The sequence below is a fragment of the Microtus ochrogaster genome, chromosome 6 (assembly GCF_000317375.1).
Source record: "Microtus ochrogaster isolate Prairie Vole_2 chromosome 6, MicOch1.0, whole genome shotgun sequence".
Taxonomy (NCBI): Eukaryota; Metazoa; Chordata; class Mammalia; order Rodentia; family Cricetidae; genus Microtus; species Microtus ochrogaster.
This window is the reverse complement of record NC_022013.1, coordinates 23,811,941-23,825,883: the sequence shown is the minus strand read 5'-3', so window position 1 is coordinate 23,825,883 and position 13,943 is coordinate 23,811,941. Positions and strand designations below refer to the sequence as shown.

The window sequence follows — 13,943 nt, the reverse complement described above, 5'->3', positions numbered from 1 at the left end:
TCCAGAGTGATGAGGTTAGCCCACTGCCATCCCAGCTCCAGACTGATGAGGTTAGCCCATCGCCACTCCCAGCTCCAGAGTGATGAGGTTAGCCCGCCGCCACCCCAGCTCCAGACTGATGAGGTTAGCCTGCCGCCACCCCAGCTCCAGATTGATGAGGTTAGCCTGCCGCCACCCCAGCTCCAGACTGAAGACATTCTATGGTAAACTCTGATTACAATGGAAGGAAGTTGAGAAGTGCAGGCAAAGTGGTGACAGGGAAGAGCTGTCAAGGCATTATGCCTGTCCCAGCCCCTCAGCCCTACTTCCTTTTCCCATCAAATCTGTAACCTGTGGACCCCAAGGGCAGGGCAGGCTGACACGGACGGACACCGAGAGGGACACACACACCACGGGTACAAACCATTCGTTTTATTTCCAGCATTGGTTTATACAAACTTGCAGGATACAAATGCAGAGCTCATCGGGTTCCTTAGTACCTAACCTGGTAAGACTGCCACTGAGAGGAGGGAGCAAGCTCTCACCTACCTCATCCAGGCGCCCCTCCTCCAGCGGAGGATGATCGGCTAGCTAGATGCTCAAGGGATGCTACAGCCCTGTGGTCCAACAGAGACGCTGCTCATCTAACCTTAACTCCTTGTCTAAGGTCACTTTCATACTAAATAAAGACACTGGGATAATAAATTTCCTCGTATGGTTTATTGTCTAACACTAGCAAATCAAATTGGCCCCAAATATATGCATAAATAGATATGTATATATATATTTATATATATATATAGTATTTTTCCTTAGTTTTAAGAGCTGCCAGGAGGAGGGTGCGTAAGAGGGAAGGAAGGGGTTCCATCTTGCAGAAGTAGCCCTGCCCCCAAGAACATGCCTTTCATAAAGGCAGGAGAGCACACTTGCCACTTGCAAGCTGGCTCCCTCAGAAGTCTTTAAAGTGACAGTAGCAGTATTTGATCGTGGCCTCTTGGTTTTTGGTGGAGGAGGTAATGCGTTCATTAGGAAGGCCCTATGCGGGTACCCAGGACGTTCCCCAGGAGGGGTGCTTACCCTGGGCTTATATCTGGGCCCCATTCATTCATAGCAAGAGGCTTGAGGCTGGGAGGAGGGCCAACAAATGCCAGAGTTGGAGGTCAGGTATCAAAGGCTGGCCGGAAGTGCTGTAAAATTCCCAGACACATCAGTTCAGACCTGGGGTGAAGATTCCATCATGCCCCAATCCTTGAAAGGCTAGAACCTCCTTGCTCACTTCACCTGTCAGGAAGCGAGTTTGGAAGGCTGAGCTAGCACAGGCCTGAACTCCAGCCCACAGTTTTGCCACCGCACTATGGGCTTCTTCTTGATGTGACATTGTGGGGCCCTCCTCCGTCAAGAATGAGGCTTCAAGTCTGGATGCCAGACCAATGTGACATAAAGACTCCCAGAAAGAAAAGGCCTAGAGGGAGCTGGGCATGATGCAGAGTGGGCTCGAGAGAAAGCTATGAGAGGCCTGGGAGCCACAGCCTTCACCGAAGAACACAGAGGATCCCAAGCACTTTCTCCGGGCTTCACCTTGGGTCTTGGGTCTTTCAGGGAGCAGACCGACTTCCTTCAAACTAGCTAGCATATGCTGCCAGCAACCTGCTGGCCTTTCCTCACAGAGGGATGAGGGGGTAGGTGGTTCAGGGGCCCGTGTGAGGACTGCATGACTGCAGTTGTAAATACTTCCTTCAGGAGATTCACACGCCTGACAGCCCTTAGACTGCCTTCCAAAGTCGACAGTGAAGTCAAATTCTTCGACCCGGACTTTCAAAGGAATGTCCTGCTCCTGCAGGATGCAGTCGGGAGGAGCCTGGGGACCAGTCCTTTACAATGACTAGGTGATGGGAAGGAAGCCACTGGGGCAGAGGGAGGGACAGGGACCCAGACTAGGGACAACAGATCACCAATCCCTCCCAGACATTGCGCATACTGGAAACAGATATGCTTTTAAACACAAGCATAAAATAGGTCTACTTTAAAATAAGTCTTTCCTCTCCCCTTCTTTGGATCAAAAAGGCAAGGGGCATGGTTTCTACATGCTAAGAATGGCACAGACAGAAAACGAATCTGGCGGGAGCTGATACAGGATTGACATCCAGACAAATACATAGATAGATATTACATGGGTAACTATGACATGATCACTTCCATAAAACATATATTAAGGCATGTAAAGCAACATAAAGAGCCAGCTTTATGAAGGAAATACAGGGTGAGAGTAGTGGAGACATTTCTTGGGATTTAATGTGTATTTCTAAAAATACCACATTTTTTTTTTAAAAAAGGAGAGATAAACACAGGGGAAGCCCTAAAAACTTTGTTTCTTGTGGAACAGGGTATGGAGAGAGAGGCTAACCTGGGAGCTAATCCCACTGTCACCTTTAAGGAAGAAAGGACAGGTTTTGGGTTCTTGGACTGTGTAGACAGGGAATGTCACCAAGGGGCACTTTCCAGAAGCCTGAAAGAAGTGACTACGGGTGGAATCCTCCCAATCCAGAGTCTCTCAGAAGCAAGACAATATGCTAAGCACCTAGAGCAGTACCTAATACACAAAAAGTGCTTGACTAGTATTTGTTGGATGAATTGTCATCTTTACTTGCATATGAACCAGTAACTGTCCCAGCCCATGAAGGAGCAGCAATGGCTAGATGGGAGATGATGCGGCTGTTTCTTGGGACCACTGATGCTCAGGCTGAAGTCTCTGGGCTAGTCTTGCAGAGCAGGGCTGGAGATCGGTGTCTGCAGCCGGCCTTCCTTCACTGCACTCTGGCTACATTCACTCACAGTAGGTGGAATAGAAGAAGACTATGCTCTGCTCCCGTCTCTCCCTGACCTGTCCTCCCTGGGTAGGTGGGCTGTGAGAAAACCCAGCCTCTGGTCCCGCTCTAGATGCCTGAGATGAGGAGTAAGGACCTAGAACCTGGCCTCACATTCCCTCCGCCCAGGGTTAACCCTCAGCTGGCCCACAGTGCTCTCCAGGTTTAAATAGGTCAAGAAACTGGCTAGGTAAGGCTCCAAGGCTGACAGACAGTCAGGACAGACAGTAAGACAGTCCTCTGTGCCCCTGACCCTAGGAGAGATACAAACAGCAGGACTCGACACAGATGGACCACCTCCCAGGCTGTCTGTCTCACCCAACATCCCCTTCCTCCACACCTTGCTACCAAGCACCTCAGCTGAGGCTGCTGTGTGCCTAGCGAGTCCTCCTGCGGCCATGTGCTTCTGAGGAAGATGTGAAGGGACAGGGGTGACAGTCAGGCCCTCGACTTGGCACCAGCCGGAGGCTCCACTCTAGGGAAGCCATTCCTACTATGCCTTCCATTTCCCTCCTTCCTTACATCCTCGTTGCCTGTGGAAAGCGGCTGACTTTCCCTTCCTTCAGTCTCCAAGCCTCTCTCTTCTTCCGTCTGCTCCTGCTTCCAACCTGCCCTCAGACACTGCATAGACCTGCTGTCTATCCATACCACACCCGACCCCTCCAGGAGCCCGGGGCCTCCCCCTAGCACTCCTCATCTTCTCTTTGGCTCAAGCAGGGCGGCTGGTCTCCAGGGAACTCATCAGCATCGCTGTGTCAAAGCCTTGGGCCTCGCTGAGGCAGCTGGGACTGAAGGGGAGGAAGACGATGGCAGGAGTCTGTCTCTCACTGTGCTGTGAGCTCCAAGGGATACAGTCTGTCCTGTCTCCTCACCCATAGCTGAGGGCATGCTCTCCACCAGGACACGAACTCCATCGGGGACGGTGTGGGAGGGCCACACAATGCCATCCAGAACTGCACTTGAGCTCTCTGTGACCGGGGCATCAGAGAGGATGACACCTTGGCCTTGCCATCCACGGCATGACAGTGCAGGCTTCAGGGCGAGGGCAGCAGATGTGAAGGCATCCATGCTTCTTTCCGAAGAGGCCTGGATCCCAGCCTGGCTCCCCAAGGCATTCCCACCGTGGGTGCCGTGGGTGCAAGGGCAGGGGGCCAGGATGAGGAGCCGGAGTCCCAGGTGTGCTATCAGAAGGTGGCTCTGTGGAGCATCACAGCATTGGCCTCAGCCAGGGCTTGCACTAGAAAACAGAGACACAGATGAGACGAGAATCCAGGGCTACAGCTACAGCCAGCTTCTCTGGGAAGTAGGAAGCTTCATGACCGGGAGCTGAGGAGCCACCCCTTCCCCATCCTGGAGAGAGCGGAAGGGAGGGTAACAAGTTGGGTTCTTTCCCCGTTCCTAACACAAGGCTATTGCTGCTGGGGGCGGGGTTAGGAAGAGCAAAGCCAGGTTCTAGCACTGCGCTCGGCTACATCTGGGAGTGGGGACACAGCTTCTAGGGCCTTCTTAGGGTTCTGTGGCAGGATTGCCATGGGTTTCAAGAGATGGAAGCTGGTTAGCAGACGGGAAGTATAGGGTAGCAGGTACAGAGGTAGGGGGTCAGGGAGATACTTTCCCCGAGCAGCAGACACGTGTGAACTTTGCACCATTCCCTTCTGCTTGCAGAGAAGCAGAGTCATGAGCATGGTCATATCTAGAAAGCAGCAAGGGCAGCCACCTGCAGCCAGGACCGCTCGGAGACATTGGTGGCTCAAGCGGACAAATGGAGGGGGATACTGCGCACAGGGCACCGGGGTGAAGCAATGACAGGGTGTACATGACTCGGGGGGGGGGGTAAGGGAAGGGCCCCCCTCCCTGGGGTGCATGAAATACAGTAGAAAAGTGCTTACGTCAGAGCTCAGACCCGCATGGTATGGCTGCTGTCGGCGCCCCGTGGGCGTTCAGACGGTAGGGGGTTGATTGGTGGAGTCGGGGAAGCAGGGGAGGTGGGAGGGCTTGGGGTGGCACATTGCACTGGAAACAGAAATGAACAGGGCAGTGAATAGAAGACAAAGGGTACTGGGGAGGAGACTGGGCACTCAGAGCAAGCGAGGCCACTCCCTGGGGAGGGAGCAAGGCAGTGAGGCAAGCAGAGAGAGAAGAGCTGGCTTGGGGAGCTCGCTCAAGCAGAGGCAAAGCTGTCTTTATTTCCAGGGTGCAATGGAGGATAGTGAGGCCCCGGAGGAGACCGGGCCAAACCCAGGCTCTGCTAAGAACCAGGGTGATGGTGCATGAGGCTTCACCCCATTCTGGGACAAAGACTCCCTTTGGGACTCTCACGTTGGGAGAGTCAAATTGTACTCTGTGCAGACAGAATGAAGACAGAGTGTCACTTCACACCAACCATGGCAGTTAATCATGATAACGATTAATAGTGCAACAAAATCACATCAGTCCACAACGCCAGGTCCCCACTTAACGGAGAAGCAGGATAGTCACCATGATGATCATTTCCAAAGAGCATAGGCATAAAGCCATCTATGCCAACTTCGGTGTGATCAAGGGCTCAGAAGTAACACCCATGATCATGAGAGTGTCCACGCTGGCCGGCCCAGCAGAAGACCCTCAGTCCACTCACGTAAAATCGTGTTGAATTCTATAATCGTGACGTTTGAACTGATGAGATTTTACTCTATCATCATGATTCTCTGTGAAGAACAGCAAAGGGGAAAGACAATGACAAGGAGTCCTCTAAGGGGCCACTAGACTCTTGCACATCCTCAGTGCTGCCAAGGTAGAAGGATGGCAGAATGTCCTCGCTCGGGCTCAGAGAAGAGCCAGACCTCAGCCAGGAGCCTCGCTGCATTTCCAGGATGTGGCACTAAACTTCCAAGTCCTTGCTTCCCACCCTGGCATCACCTTCCCTGACTCCTGTGTAACATAGGGCCCACTCGGCTCCTCTGCTATGGGCATAGCCCCATTGTGCTCACAGCCCAGGTTGCTCGAGCCGATGTGAGAGCATGTCTACCTCACATAGCGTTGTTGGTGCCTGGGATCTGACAACTCCACATGGTTACATCATTTTACACAACTAAGATATGTGTTCGTGCACTTTCAAGCCTCAGTGTTTCCATATGAGCCCACATCCTTGGCACATCAGAGGCAAAAGCACTCACCAATACTTTCCAACACATTCATAGGCACGCCCAGTTCACCACGTATGGGCTATGTTCAGACTCTAAAACAGTCAAAAACCCAACACAGGCCGGGTGATGGTGGCGCACGCCTTTAATCCCAGCACTCGGGAGGCAGAGGCAGGCAGATCTCTGTGAGTTCGAGACCAGCCTGGTCTACAGAGCTAGTTCCAGGACGGGCTCCAAAGCCACAAAGAAACCCTGTCTTGAAAAAAAAAAAAAAACAAAAAAAAACCAAAAAACAAACAAACAAACAAAAAACCCAACTGTAGGCAAGGAAGCACCCAGGGATGTCAAAACAGATGTTCTAACAGCTGCCTAGTGAGTCCTGTGAAGTCTAGTCACTGTCATGCACAGTTCTTTTTTTTTTTTTAAGATTTATTTATTTATTAAGTATACAGTCTTCTGCCTGTATGCATTCCTGCAGGCTAGAAGAAGGCACTGGATCTCATTACAGATGGTTGTGAGCCACCATGTGGTTGCTGGGAATTGAACTCAGGACCTTTGGAAGAGCAGGCAGTGCTCTTAACCACTGAGCCATCTCTCCAGCCCTCATGCACAGTTCTAATAGGTGTTGACCTATGGGTGTTCTGACCCACAGACTGGAAATGGGGCCCAGAAAAGGGAGAGAAAGAGGGGAGTTGAAAGCCCCTGTGTAGCTCTAACAAGTGAAGAGAATCCATTTTATGAAAAGTAAAGACAACACTTAAGTTACAGACCACACTTAGGTTACAGAGAGAGAGCCACACAGAGAGATGGCAGCTCCTGGGAGCGAGCCTTCAACAGAGGTCAGGAATATAAGAGCATTAACTGAGGAAGGAAAAGGCTGTTATGTGAATATTATCTCTTTAAGGAAATAGACACACTAAATATATATTAAGACTATATCTTCTGAAACAAGCTAACTTTGAATGTGTAGCAAGTCCATGTTGGATAGATGTGGTACCACGGTGCATGCACACCTGCAAGCGTGAGTCGCCACACACTTATGAGTGCATCCACCTCTCACCTGGTACCCAGACTCACAGTGCTACAGGATGTACACTGTGCACAACATACGGGATAGGCCTCAGCATTCCTGACACATGTAAAGCCAGTCACACATATATACACACATTCACAGATGTCACCTCCACCCGCACACTGTACACACACACACACACATTCACAGATGTTACCTCCACCCGCACACTGTACACTCACACACACACACATTCACAGATGTCACCTCCACCCGCACACTGTACACTCATACATAAATACACACATTCACAGATGTGACCTCCACCCGCACACCGTACACTCACACATAAATACACACATTCACAGATGTGACCTCCACCCGCACACCATACACTCACACACACACACATTCACAGATGTCACCTCCACCCACACACCGTACACTCACACACACACACATTCACATATGTGACCTCCACCCGCACACCGTACACTCACACATAAATACACACATTCACAGATGTCACCTCCACCCGCACACCGTACACTCACACATATGCACACACATACATGTACCTACATTTGCCCTCAAACATTCCTTTACCTACAAACCAATCATCCAGACACACACAGATGCACATCTGCAAACATGACCAGATACAGATACTGCACATGACATCTGTGCCAGGGACGCAGACTCAGAAAGGCCGCATCTTCTCATCTGGTACACACTGAGTCAGCGTGTAGCAGCCAGGTAGACTCACAAAACAGAGCACTCCTCACCAGTTACATGGTCTACGACACACACACCCCTTTAGCTCTCCACGCCACGCCCGCTGTTCTCGGGACCTACGCCCAACTGTCCTCCCTCCTAGTGTCCTGGGTGTGAACCTATGTCCACACTGCATGTGCCCAGGACTAATTCTTGCTCTGGGGCCTCTGGGCCATGGGCCAATGATAGCAGGGACAGTGGGCTAGGGCTGAGGTCTGGCCCTACCATAGCCATTTTTTGAATTGTTGGGGGGTTTGGCAAAAGCACAGTGACCATTTGCTTTCAGCACACAGACCCTGAAATGCTGTCAGGAAAAATCTGATCGGCTTAGAGGTTTGTTCTCATAAAACCTGGACTGTTGGGTAGCAGTGGAGAAAGCCAGGGGTGTGGCAGGCCAGAGGGGAGTTTTTAAGCATCGTAAGTGCTGCCCTCTTGAAACAGGAAGTGACTTTTGCCCAAGCATGTGGAATTTTGGTGCAAATTCAATTCAGGTTCAGATTTCTTTCGTACCTAAAGTAAGTAAGGAGAGGTCACAGGAGGCCTCCCTGCCCGCAGCCAAACTGGTTCTGCTGCCTTAGCTCCAGGAAAGGAGCTGGTCCCTCCTGACTGGCAGCGCCAGTCTGTGGAGAGCCCATCAATGGAGCGCCTGCGGCCTCCAGAGCTTCCCGAGTCCTTCACCCCGAAGTTCATCACTCTCTAAACGACAGCAGGTTCTCGAGGTTTAACGGCTGTCTTCTTTGTTGGGACTTACAACCCTCCTGCTGTAATGTGCGTATACAAAGTTAGAAATGGGACAGAGGGTTCCCATTTCAACTTCGGCTCTTACTGACTCAAATAGGTCTACAGAATTGCTGCGCGGTCATTGCCACAGCACTAAAACCCCCGCGCTGGGCAAGGGGCTGCCATCTGTGGCTTCTGACCCTGGCTCCGTCTGAACTGAAGAAAGGTGTTCTGAGCTTTACCAGTGAGGAAATGGAGGCTCTGAGAGCTGTTTGCCACCAACACAAAGTACCATCCCTTCCACGGCGCTCCTGATTCCAACTTTATCTGCTTGCTCCTGCCTTATCAGGACCGCTGCAGCTGGGGCCTATAACCTGGTCTCTTATTTCTACTGGTCACCTTAAGCCACAGCTGATTTCACGTCATTCCTCCTAACTGTGGCCACCAAAGTTCACACTTGGTGAGCATGGTGATGCATGCCAATAATCCCTGCACTCAGGAGCCTAAGCAGGAGGATCAAGAGTTCCAGGCCAGGCTGGGCTACAAGGCCAGACCCTGTCTCAAAAACAAAACAAAATTAAATGTTCCTACTATGTGGGGATGAGCTAACTACTGCCTCACCTTCCCCTCCCATTCAGAGAGATTCCCCTTCATTCAAAGCAGCCACGTTCCCGCCTTCCAGGGTGCTACTCTAGCCTGTGGAAGTTAGTCCTGGTGGCCTCAACACTTTGGTATCTAAGTGGGACTTTTGGGTCAGTGTGACACCACTTCTTCCTCATCTCTTCCTGGCTAGAAAGTGAATTTGGGTCGACAGCCAAGGTGGAGATGGAACGGCTCTCCAGTGCTCGGCTGCTTTGGTCATCTTTCCATTCTTCTATTTGCGCTTAGCAAGGAAGAGAAGCAGAAGGAAACCTGACTACCTAGCCTTCTCACCCAGGGGGACAGACATGCCTGTGCTTCCCCAGGGCACTCCATCCACTTCTCTGTGCCTTTCCAGGGTCAGATGACTCCGAGCTCCCTGCATGCTCTGACCGGTCTTCTATAGAGTGGCTGTGAGTATCACGAGCTGAGCCCCTGGAGGTTAGCCACTCTGGCCCCTTTGTACCGTGCCTAGCACAAACCTGGCGGCTTAGTGAATGCTCACTATGACCCTGAGGGTCTCCTAGGCCTGGTGTCTCTCCAAGCCTGCCCCCCTTGCAGTACTGCACTTCCTCCCCTACACCTGGTCAGCTGGTGTCCCTGGCGGAGCGAGCTAGGCCCAGCCCCTCTCACCAGACAGCATGCGGCCCCTGCGGGAGGCCTCGGTCGCCAGGGCACAGGAGATTTCAATCCGCTTCTCCTGCTCCTGCAGCTGGCTCTCTGAGTCCTGGGGCATGTCCACAGAGTCCCCCTCGCCGATGGGCACCACGTTCTGCATACTGAAGAGGCACAGACACACAGACATGGAGGGAGGGACAGCATAGTCCAATTGGCTGGGGGAGGTCTGCAGCTGAGGTTGGTGGGGAGGACCAGGGACCTTTGAGTGTGCAGCCTCTGGTGCCCAGCAAGGCTGGCCGCAGGGAGACCCTGGCAAGACTGTTGGGATCCCTACCCTCAATGTTTTCAAAAGTTCAGGTGAACATGTGGGGAGGCCTTGAAGCGGGGGAGGATGAGCAGAGGCGCCCTTCATTTTGTGTGCAAGCCCAGTAGGTCTCTCTGGGGTCCAGCAGCAGCTACCTCATTCGGCCAGATGCTTGGGTATAGTCAGCTGCCCCTGGCCACTGCGTCTGTTTTCTCTACCCTGGGGAGGCACGGAGCCTCCAAGACATCTAGTGCCTACGGAACCTAGGTGCAGGGAGGGCAGCGGGATGGAGGCTCGCCTAGGCCTATCACCTGGATTTGGCAATGAGTGTCTTGATCCTCTCCACTTTCTTCTGCTTCTCCTTCAACTCCTCCGGGCTCAAGGGAGTGTCTGGTTCCAGGTCAATGTACCGTTCAGGAATGAGGACTTTGTCTGGAGTGGAGAGCTGTGGAGGGCTTGAGGTCACCACCTACAGCCCCTCCCCTGGCCAGGTCACCACCTATAGCCCCTCCCTGGCCGCCCTCCCCCCTCAGCCCCGTCCTGGACCACTCACCTCCTTACTGATGTCCACGTCGTAGTGCTGGGGCTCCAGCTCCATTTTGCGAAGCCGGGCGATCTCCTCCCGTGGCGTCTCATAGGCCTGGCCACCAGGTTCCTCGGCCCTCAGGGCGGCCTCCAGGTTGGAGATGTCCACTTCATGTATACTGCGGTGACGCCGCACCTGGGGGATAGCCCTATCACGACCAGATCACGTCTACCCTTGTCTGCCTCCAGGCAGTTCTTACTATTCTTGTATCCCTGAACCCAACCAGCAGCCTTGGTCAGGCTCCCACTGGCCTGCACTGCAGAGCCAGCCTCCTTCCTCTTTGCTTCCCCGACACCTGCCTACAGCAAGGCCCAGAGGTACAGTCTCGTTGGTATCTCCTGTCAGTGCTTGCTCCTGTCCTTACAGTCTGCACTGTACACCTGTCTGGCACTGTAGGAGCAGTGTGTCCCTTATTGATTTCTAATAGTTTCACGTTACAGAAGTTCTGACCTATCGCCTGGAGCGAAACTGTATGAAGGAAGGATTTGCATCAGACTTCTTCTCTACTCCGGAAACTTACTGTAAAGAGAAGTTAAGCAAATGCTACGCCCACCTTTGTACTTATAGCTGTGAGACCCAGAAAGCTCTTTGTCTCTCTTGACTTGACTTCCCTTTCTATAAAATGGGGGCGAGAAACTTGAAATCTTTGCTGTCGGATGGTGTTAAATGAAGGAATATAGATGGCTCCGTGAACAGCACTGCTCAGGGAGCTATCATGGCTGTCTTCAGGGTACCCAGGCCAATGCTCAATATACAAGGTGCCCAGAATCAGATAAAAATGATGGCTCTTTCTACATGATGGATTGTGCACTACTCTCTACCAGATTAATTTTTCTTTTTAATTGTGTGTGTGTGTGTGTGTGTGTGTGTGTGTGTGTGTGTGTATGTAAGCACGTGTATATATAATATGTGTATGTGGGTGCTTGCTGAGGCCAGAAGAGGGTTTTGGATCTCCTGTAATTAGGATTACAGGTAGTTGTAATGCATCTGATGTTGAGTGCCAGGATCTGAACTCCAGTCCTCTGCAAGAGCAGCAAGTGCTCTTAAACACTAAATGAATTTTTGAACACTTCATTTTAGCAAAACCATCCGTCATTCTTTCTTGGCATTACTTTTGATTAAACAGAGAGGAAACACGGGCTGAAGGAACTCTATGTGGGGGTATCCCAGGAGACCCCATTCTCCTCTCTCTTCAAGCTCCCTGGTCCAGGCTGGCCATGGGCCAAGAGCAGCAGTGTGGACAGATGGCAGACGCAGGCCTGTGGGCAGCTGAGGGGACATTACCACTTTGTAGGCAGGCCGGGTGCTAGGTTCAGGGGCAGGACTGGCTGGGAGCTGCAGGCTCCTCCGCTTTTCCTTCATTGAGCCGCTTTGATGCCGCCTCATCCGGTCCATCTGCTCCTCCACACTCATCTTCACCTTGCCCTCTCCCGAGAACACAGCACTCTTGGGGCGCTCTTGCTGTAGTGAGGAAACGAGGCTCTGTCATGTGCCCCCCGCCCCATCAGGTCACCCAGCTCTCTATGTTCTCAAAGTGTCCTTCTGGGGGTAGCCTGCCCATAGAGGGCTGAACAATGGTTCCAGAAAAATATGTCAAGTTTATTCTGGCCCCTGGTGCCTGAAAATGTGACTTTATTTGGAAACATGAGATCATCCAGAGCTGACCTGGATCCAGTAGCAACTGTCCCTGCAAAAGACAGACAAGATGGCAACACAGGGCAGGAAGAGGGTGATGGAGACGGAAGCAAAGACTAGGATGATTCTTCTGCATGCAAAGGCCGAGTCTGATTAGCTGGATCCCCACGTAGGAGGGAGGTGGATGGATCCTCCCTTAGCACCACCAGCAGGGACCAGCCCTGACAGCACCTTCATTTTGGACTCCATGCACAAAAGAGTTTTAAGCTACACAGTACATGGTAAATTTTGTTTCAGGATCGCTGGGAAGCCTACAAAGACTGAGCTACTAGGAAATGGGGTGCCAAGAAATAGAAGAGACTTGAGAATCAAGAAATGGGTAGAGGCCGAGAGAATTTCGAGGTCAATAATGAGGGGGAAATCCTAGATTTCAATGGTAGAAATGGGGACTTCAAAATGATTTTGGTGAAGGAAAGAGAAGGTAAAAGAAGAGAAGCTGGGCATGGTGGTGCATGCCTTTAATCCCAGCAGCCAGGATTCAGAGGCAGGAGGATCTCTGTGAGTTCGAGGCCAGCATGTTCTGCATAGCAAATGCTAAGTAAGCAAGGGGTATGTAGTGAGATGCTGTCAATAAAATAAAAATAGTAAAAGAAAAACAGAAGAGAAGTTTCTATTATCTTAGAGTGAATTCCTATCACCAACAAAAGACTGGTGGAGGAGCTAGAGAAGAGGCTCAGTGCGGAAGCAGGTGCATGAAGACTTGAGTTTGAATCCCCAGAACCCACACATGCCTGCAATCCCAGTGCTCCTGTGGTGAGATAGGAGGCAGACAGGAGAATCGCCAGGAGCTTGAGGGCTAGCTAGCCTGGGGTGTGCAGCAGCAAACAAGAAACTGTCTCAACCAAGATGGAAGGCAAGGGCCAACAGCTGAGTCTTCTGACTTCCACATGTGCACTGTGGTGTGTGTGCAGTGTGCCTGCACTTACATGCACATACATCACACACACATCATATACACACACCACATGCCACACACACACACACGTTACATAAACACACACACCATACACACACACACCACACACAACCTCACATACCACACAATACACAGCACACACACCATACACACACACACACCACACACAACCCCACATACCACACAATACACAGCACACACACCATACACACACACACACCACACACAACCCCACGGCACACACACACTGCTCCCCTCACAAACACTGGCAGAAAAGTGCAGTAAAGGTACTTCCAGTGAAGTTGCAGAAGGAAGCGAGGGGCATGCTATTGGACAACAAACTCTGCCATAAAATTGCAGAAACTTGGCTAAATGTGCTTCACCGTGGGATGGAAAGCAGAACTGCTAAGTAGTCTGTTTGAATATTTAGCTGAAAAGATTTCCAAGCAGAATGTTGAAAAGTGTGAGCGGAACTGGGTGGTGGAGGTGCATACCTTTAATCCCAGGAGGCAGAGGCAGGCGGATCTCTGAGATCTGAGTTTGAGGATAGCATGGTCTACAGAGTGAGTTCCAGGACAGCCAGGGCTACAAAGAGAAACCCAGTCTTTAAAAAAAAAAAAAAAGAAAGAAAAGAAGAGAAAGAAGAGAGAGAGAGAGAGAGAGAGGGAGGGAGGGAAGGAGGGAGAGAGGGAGAGGGAAAGGGAGAGGGAGGGA

The 13,943-nt window shown here is 51.5% G+C and overlaps 1 protein-coding gene across 16 annotated transcripts in view; it reads right to left on the bottom strand.

The window, feature by feature from the left end:
• Positions 1-396: 396 nt before the first annotated feature.
• The window catches only part of Plekha6 (pleckstrin homology domain containing A6), a 144,523-nt gene continuing 130,976 nt past the window's right edge, over positions 397-13,943 (bottom strand). For 14 of the 16 annotated variants that reach the window (XM_026779715.1, XM_026779703.1, XM_026779704.1 and 11 more), the window contains 6 exons: positions 11,903-12,079; positions 10,586-10,753; positions 10,344-10,477; positions 9,744-9,889; positions 4,733-4,856; positions 397-4,080 (listed from right to left, as the gene is read on the bottom strand). In XM_026779715.1, the coding sequence (XP_026635516.1) occupies positions 4,741-4,856; positions 9,744-9,889; positions 10,344-10,477; positions 10,586-10,753; positions 11,903-12,079 (741 nt within the window). In that variant the 3' untranslated portion in view covers positions 397-4,080; positions 4,733-4,740. The remainder of the gene's footprint in view (positions 4,081-4,732; positions 4,857-9,743; positions 9,890-10,343; positions 10,478-10,585; positions 10,754-11,902; positions 12,080-13,943) is intronic. The other 2 variants (XR_003377042.1, XM_026779706.1) reach the window with 2 other exon arrangements.